An 8,133-nucleotide genomic window follows, 5' to 3' on the forward strand; every position below is an offset into this window, starting at 1 on the left:
ACACCAACGACAACGACGACACCGACGACACGCACGACACACGACACAGACACGACACACTACACGACACACACACACACACACACACACACACACGACACACACACACACACACACACACACACACACACACACACGACACACACACACACACACACACACACACACACACACACACACATACACACACACACACGCACGCACGCACGCACACACACACACACACACACACACACATGTACACGCACACGCACACGCACACGCACACACACACTCTCTCCTTCTCTCTCTCTCTCTCCCGCTCTCTCTCTCTCTCTCGCTCTTACTTCCCCCACCACCAATCCACCCAGCCACCCACCCACCCACACACTTACTCACTCACGACACGCACGCACGCGCACAAATAAAAACGTGCATGTATATATATATCTAAAACAACGCCCACGCGGGCAAGGTGAGTGACATCTACCGCGCGCATCTCTCTCTAAATTCGAAATTCACATATCATGTTATTACCTTTTGCTGTCGTTTCATTATGTGCCGTAATACTGCTTGACATTGTGTTGCGTTGATCATTCGATGACCCTGCAGGCAGCGTGGCGGACGCATGGTTGCGCCTGCCTAGCTTTCTGTGGTGACGCCTCGGCAAGGAGCAGCCAACTCCAAGAAGGGCGCTAGCCACCGCCACTGCAGCAAGCACTACCGCGATCTTTCTCATGACTCGCACTCATCCACGATACTTCGTCGGCATCTGCACCGAGCCCCGGACGATAGACGGAGAAACGGCAGACGGAGGTTAAAGCCGCTAGGAAACGGATAGACGCTACTTTTAGCGCGTTGTCTCATGCGTTTTTCTGCGATGTTGTCTGGTCAACCGTATACAGAACATTGCTGAATCTACTCTGCACATTCCAACCCGCTGTGGCGCCAGGTGCCACATACGACCAATCACGTCTCTACCCTGACGACTTGCCCCCCGGCATGACGGGAGCTGATGCGTAGCCATCAGCTTTAATGGTGCATTGTTGCTATTGTAAGCCAGCAAATTTTCATTTATTGTAATTATTGAACACCAAGTCCTTATTAAAAGTCTCAGACAGGTTAGAGACGAGTAAGTGGCACGCGCAGGACAACATGCGATTGCGAATTCTGTGCTCACGCACGCCCGAACGCTTCCTGCGCGCACGCACGCACGCACGCCTCCTGCGCGCACGCACGCACGCACGCACGCCGCGCACACGCACGCACGCACGCCGCGCACACGTACACATGCGCGCCGTACACAGCACGCCTCACGCTCACTGCACGCACGCCCACATGCACGCACGCGCGTTATCCGTATGCGATGGTGGAACAGATAAAACACAATAGCTAAATAGAATGAGAATAATAATTAAGTAGAACAACGTGATTAATTAGTGCGAATAGGTAATGAGCAAAAGAAAGAGATGAGATTTCTCTCTCCCTTCTCTCTTTTGCTACAACTATCTATCTATCTATCTATCTATCTATCTATCTATCTATCTATTTATCTATCTATCTATCTATCTATCTATCTATCTATCTATCTATCTATCTATCTATCTATCTATATATCTATCTATTTATCTATCTATTTATCTATCTATCTATCTATCTATCTATCTATCTATCTTTCTATCTATCTATCTATCTATCTATCTATCTATCTATCTATCTATCTATCTATCTATCCATCTATCTATCTATCTATCTATCTATCTATCTATCTATCTATCTATCTATCTATCTATCTATCTATCTATCTATCTATCTATCGTATCTTCTATCTATCTATCTATCTATCTATCTATCTATCTATCTATCTATCTATCTATCTATCTATCTATCTATCTATCTATCTATCTATCTATCTATCTATCTATCTATCTATCTATCTATCTATCTATCTATCTATCTATCTATCTATCTATCTATCTATCTATCTATCTATCTATCTATCTATCTATCTATCTATCTATCTATCTATCTATCTATCTATCTCTATCTACCTACCTATCTATCTATCCATCCATCCATCTATATCTATCTATCTATCTACCTACCTATCTAACTAACTATATATATAATTATATACACACACACACACACAGGCACGCACGTTTGGATGTAGTAACGTTGTTATTTCAGAATAGCTTGCTCTTTTTACCATCGTCGTTTACGTAGAGTCGGTCTAACCCGGAATTTAAAATAAGTGAAATGACTACACACGTACAGATTTCAACAGGATATCACGAGCAGAAGTAATCTGCATGGCCGTCACTGCACATGCGCACATCAGTCGAACACACGGGTGAGTAAAACCACACACACATTATCAGGCAGTTACCGACCAATTCTAAGGCAAGATTCCTGCGTGTATCATCGCTTCATTTCGTATTTAGTCTACAGCCAAAGACTCCTAAATTCGAATTAATATTTTATACTACAAGTGCCACTAGATGGCACCACGAACCAATTCGAAGGCGCGATGTAAAACTCGGGCTAGTTATATGGTTTGTAAACTGTAAAATTCAAAGAGGCGTACTCGTCTCGTTAAAGATATGGGGCGATCGTTCGCCACGCGTGCTGATTGCCTACTTAAAATTCAGTGTCTGGGTGCGCCCCCTTTTACTGCCGGTTCACCAGCATTTCCTATGCAACAACGGGGTAGAGAGGTTTTCACAGACCCTGGATATTCCAGTGAGATAACGGACATAACAGACGCGCTCATCGATTATTAATATTATATAAAATCACAGCGTGCTTGCTAACAGTCGAAGTGTCTGCTAACACTCGGTTCTCACCAGTACTCCACCCTTTCACCCCCCTCCCCCCCAACATGCTCGCCGCGTATAATTTACATGCATGTCACCATTGTGCTAATCTCACAAAGAAGTGTTTCTGGCAATTGCTTCTTAGATAATAAACCTGGAACGATGATTCGTGTGGCTGCAATAGATAGTCTGTCTTATCTGGCTGCGTATGGCATGAATTAGGATGAAGAGTGGGTGCCTATAGTGCCTACTGAAATTAATTTATGAAATTTAATTTTTTAAACCTCCAATCTGTGGTCTCCAGTTGTGCGTGTACTATTTCTTTATCCGTAAATGTGCATGAGATCCGAGAATAAGCGATAGCTTTTAAAAAAACAACGTCGGGAAGCATGTCGCGATAACCGCACGAAACACAGCTGAATCACATTCCTATCTAGCTTTAATGATGTCATTCAGTAAGAAACCGTCAAAATAATTATTTCCGGCTCTCGTAATTTAAATTAGCGTTTTATGAAGGATTTAATAATGGCCTCGAAACCTTTGTATTTGTATGCGGATTCTTTTCCATGTCTGTCGGCAGATATCGAAACGATACTGAGTCATCACACTTTACCTGAGTAACTGAGGTTGGACCAATATTAAATCATCTATAGGATTCTATACCCAATTATTGAATTTCAGGAACCGTAAATAACTATTGTGAAGATTACAATTGCAGCACGACATCATTAAAGCTAGACAGTCATGAGTCCAGCTCTGTTCCACGTGATCAGAAGTAGATAACAGGAAAGTTCCGATGTGATGTTAGTCTATGACTTCCCACATATATCCTCTGTATACATATTTAATAGTAGTGACGTGTCATACCCTATTCACTTTAATAGTTGCCGAAATTCTGTGATCAGTCTATTGTAAACTCCACATTGGATCGTGTTTGTTTTATACAATTACATGGTATTTTAATTATTATAATTAAAAATACCATAATTGCGTAACTCTTTAACGTAACAGTATCACATAATTGCGAGGTTTTATGCGTATAATGGTAATATTTGCATGTGTTTTAGTCACGGTATTTTTACCTATCTTCCTCTTTCGCGTTATACCGCTATACGCATAGATCTAACACAACATTTCAATTCAGCTAAATACACAAACTGGTACACTAATGATAGAACACTACACATATTATTTGTATTGCGGCATTATTGTATTTCTCTCAGATTTAAGACCGAAGAAACCGAAAAATTAATACACTACATTTGAAAACGAAATTATACAGCTATATTGATGCTAAAAAGCTCAATAAGTCTGTCGCACGGCACTTTTATGGATTATTAATAAGATACTATCTCGACCAGTGTAGCCTCCTTCCCACTCTTGCGCTAATCCGCTGATAGCAGTGTGGCTCGAAGGTAGGATATAAGCCTGGCTGCGTCCCAGGACGCGACGCGACCGCCCGCTCCGCCTTCGTCGCTCGCTCGCGCCCGACGACTAGCACTCGTCTCGTCTGTGCCACGGGCGCGTGCGACGTACCAACCGCTAATCGTCGCTGTACTGCGGTGTCGGCGCGAACCGTCGCGTCGGCAGCGGGGCGCGTGCGGCGGAGCGTGCGTGAGCAAGCATGAGCCCGAGAACGACGTCGTCGGGGACGTCGTTGCCGTCGTTGGTCCGCGTCGTCTGCGCGCGGCACGCGTCGTCCCGTCGTCGTACCCGACGCCAGTGGTCGCGGTTTATGCTCACCGTCGCCAGCGCCGCACGCCGTCGTCCGCAGCGGCGGCAGCAGTAGCGGCAAGCGGCGGTGACAGTGACCGGGTCAATCAGCGGGCGTGACATGTGGCGGCATTAGTGGCGACAGTAAGTGGCCTGTGACAGTAGCGGCAGGCCAGTGCCGTGACAGTACGGCACCAGCACAGTGGGCCGTGACAGTGGGAGTCATCAGCGGCCGTGACAGTGGCGACGCAATGGCGCAGTAGTGCCGTGACATGGCGGTATCAGGGCCGTCGGACAGTGGCGGCACAGTAGGCCGGGACAGTGCGGCAGTAGTGCCGTGGACCAGTGACGTATCAGCTGGCACGTGACAGTGGCGGCATCAGTGGCCGTAGACAGTGGCGGCATCAGTGGCCGTGACAGTGGCGGCAGTCATCATGGCCGTACCAAGTGCGCAATCAGTGCCGTGACAGTGGCGGGCATCAGTCGGCGCGTGACATGGCGGCAGTATCAGTTGCCGTGACAAGGGCGGCGAGTAGTGCCGTGACAGTGGCGGTACAGTTGCTCCGTGAACAGTAGCGGTATCAGTGGCCGGACAGTGGCGCCTCAGTGGACGCGACAGTGGCGCAAGTAGTGCCGGACAGGGACGGTATCATGGCCGTGACAGTGCGCAAAATCGTGGCCGGGACAGTGCGGCATCAGTGGGCCGTGACAGTGGCGCAGTAATCAAGTGGCCGTGACGTGCGCATCAGTGGCCGTGACAGTGCGGCATCAGTGCCGTGACAGTGGCGGGCAGTATCAGTGGCCGTGACAGTGGCGAGTAGTGCCGTGACAGTGGCGGTAAATCAGTGCCGTGACAGTGACGGTATCAGTGGCCGTGAACAGTGGCGGGTATCAGCTGGCCGTGACAGTGCGGCAGTAGTGGCTTGTGACATGGCGGTATAGCGCGTGACAGTGGGCGGCATCAGTGGCCGCGACAGTGGCGGCATGCAGTGGGCCGTGACAGTGCGGCAGTAGCATGCCGTGACAGTGGGCGGTATCAAGTCGCCGGACAGGACGGCAAATCAAGTGGCCCGTGACTAGTGACGGCATCAGTGCCGGTGACAGTGGCGGCAGTATCAGTGGCCCGTGACAGTGGCGGCATAAGTGGCCGGACAGGGCGGTATTCCATCGCAGCGGCCCTGACAGTGGCGATCAGCTGGCCGTGCAGTGGCGGCCATCAGTGCCGTGACAGTGGCGGCAGTAGTGCCGTGACAGTGGCGGCAGTACAGTGGCCGGTGAACAGTGGCGGCATAGTGGCCGTTGACAGTTGGCGGTATCATGGCCGTGACAGTGGCGCAGTAATCAGTGGCGCGGACAGTGGCGGCATCAGCGGCCGTGACCGTGGCGGTAATCCAGTGCCGTGACAGTGACGCATCAGCGGCCGTGACAGTGGCGCAGTATCAGTGGCCGTGACAGTGGCGGCAGGAGTGGCCGTGACGTGCGGTAATCAAGCGGCCGTGACAAGTGCGCGGCCAGTAATCAGTTGGCCGTGACAGTGCGGGCAGTAGTGGCCGTGACAGTGACGCGAATCAGCGGCCAGTGACAGTGCGGCATCAGTGGCCGTGACAGTGACGGCATCAGTGGCCGTCGACAGTGAACGGCATTCAGCGCCGTGACAGTGGCGGCATCAGTGCCGTGACATGTACGGCAGTATCAGTGGCCCGTGACAGTGGCGGCAGTTAGTGCCGTGACAGTGACGGCATCAGGGCCGTGACAGTGACGGGCATCAGTGGTCCGTGACAGTGGCGCAGTATCAGTGGCCGTGAAAGTGGCGGCAGTAGGGCCAGTGACAGTGGCGGTAATCACGGCCAGTACAGTGGCGGCATCAGTGCCGTGACAGTGGCGGCATCAGTGCCGTACATGGCGCAGTAAGAGGCCGTGACAGTGCGCGCCAAGTATCAGTGGCGTGAAACCCCCAAAAGTGGCGGCAGTAGTGGCCGTGACAGTGCGGTATCAGTGCCGGACAGTGGCCGCATATCAGTGCCGTGACCAGTGGCGGCATCAGCGGCCGTGAAGCGGGCGGTATCAGTGGCCGTGATCAGGATCGGCATCAGCGGCCGTGACAGTGGCGGCAGTATCAGTGCCGTGACAGTGCGGCCAGTAGTGGCCGTGGACAGATGCGCGTATCAGCGGCCGTGACAGTGCGGCAAGTATCAGTGGCCGTGAACATGCGGCAGTAGTGGCCGTGACAGTGACGGCATCAGCGTCCGTGACAGTGGCGGCATCAGTGGCCGTGACAGTGACGCATCAAGTGGCCGTGACAGTGACGGCATCAGTGGCCGTGACAGTGCGGTATCAGTGGCCGTGACAAATGGCGGTATCAGTGGCCCGGACAGTGGCGGTATCAAGCGCCGTGACAGTGGCGCAATCAGTGGCCGTGACAGTGACGTAAGTGGCGCGTGACAGCTTGCGTAGCAGTGGCCGCGACAGTGACGGCATCACCGTGGCCGTGACAGTGGCGGCATTCAGCGCCGTGACAGTAATCGGCAGTGTGGCCGTGACAGTGGGCGGCATCAAGCCGGCCGTGACAAGTGACGGCATCAGTGGCCGGTGACAGTGGCGGTATCAGTGGCCGGACAGGGCAGCACAGTGGCGGCATCAGTAGCCGTGACAGTGGCAGCGACGTGGCAGCATCAGCGGCACGACATGGCGGTGCGAATATCAGTAAATTTGTCGGATGCATCTGGCAGAAGCGTCCCAACCGGCGACCAGCGGCGACAGTGGCAGCATCAACTGGGCAGCGACAGCATCATTAATCGCGCGCGCGACGGCGCCGCGGCAGTGGCAGCATCAGCGGCAGCGACAGCATCATATCGCGGCGACGGCCGGGCGGGCGGCAGTGGCACATCAGCGGCGGCGACGACCTCCGCCCGCCTCTGCAAGCAGCTTCTCGGCCTGCTCTCTTAAGCAACAGTCAGCGGGCGCAGCGCTCGCCGCGATGGCGCGACGCCCTCCTCGGGCTCCCTCCACCGCTGCAGTGAGAATGCCCGACATCAGTCACCGTCGTCTGCTACAGTCTTGTCGCTATCCGTCATGGCAATATTTTAGCATCAAAGATAAAGAGTTTTTCGTTCATGTCAATTAGAAATCAGGGTTCACTGCAGATAGTTGGACGGGGCACACGCGCAAAGTTTGCTTCCAAAAAAGCGGCTTCATGCAGACGCTTAATTATCAGCAATTTTTTACGACAGGACAAACAGAGACATGTATGTACTGTACCCGGGTTTATATGCGAAGCGCACGAGCAAACTAGGGTAGAGTAGCAACGACTGTTCATTGCGTGCAACACACTCGTCAAATGTTCGAGATAGTCCGGGCGACAAGAAAGGAAGGTGAACCACGTTATATTCCCTCTGTGCCGTGTTTACACTACAGCGAATCCCCGTAGTCCTGCGGTGACCACCGCTCGCCGAGCGCATCCCTCCGCTCTCGCTCGCGCGGCTGCACGATGGCGCTAATGTCTTTCAACGCCTGGCGCCCTCTGGGGAACTCTGGCCGCCGTCTCGGCGCGCTTCTGCAGATGCGGCTGTGAGCGTCCGGCAGCCGACTGCACCTCTGCAACGAACTCGTGCGTTCAGTGCGGCGC

The 8,133-nt window shown here is 52.0% G+C and overlaps 2 protein-coding genes across 2 annotated transcripts in view; both read right to left on the minus strand.

Annotated features, from left to right (window-relative positions):
• Positions 1–867, minus strand: part of LOC106820977 (sclerostin domain-containing protein 1-like) — a 12,547-nt gene extending 11,680 nt beyond the window's left edge. Inside the window, exon 1 of the mRNA XM_014825599.1 lies at positions 517–867. Within this exon, the coding sequence (XP_014681085.1) occupies positions 517–718 (202 nt within the window). The 5' untranslated portion in view covers positions 719–867. The remainder of the gene's footprint in view (positions 1–516) is intronic.
• Positions 868–7,916: 7,049 nt separating this feature from the next.
• Positions 7,917–8,133, minus strand: part of LOC106820837 (platelet binding protein GspB-like) — a 6,158-nt gene continuing 5,941 nt past the window's right edge. Inside the window, exon 7 of the mRNA XM_014825417.1 lies at positions 7,917–8,102. Within this exon, the coding sequence (XP_014680903.1) occupies positions 7,917–8,102 (186 nt within the window). The remainder of the gene's footprint in view (positions 8,103–8,133) is intronic.

This window comes from Priapulus caudatus, unplaced genomic scaffold (genome assembly GCF_000485595.1).
Source record: "Priapulus caudatus unplaced genomic scaffold, Priapulus_caudatus-5.0.1 Scaffold3, whole genome shotgun sequence".
NCBI classification, from domain to species: Eukaryota; Metazoa; Priapulida; class Priapulimorpha; order Priapulimorphida; family Priapulidae; genus Priapulus; species Priapulus caudatus.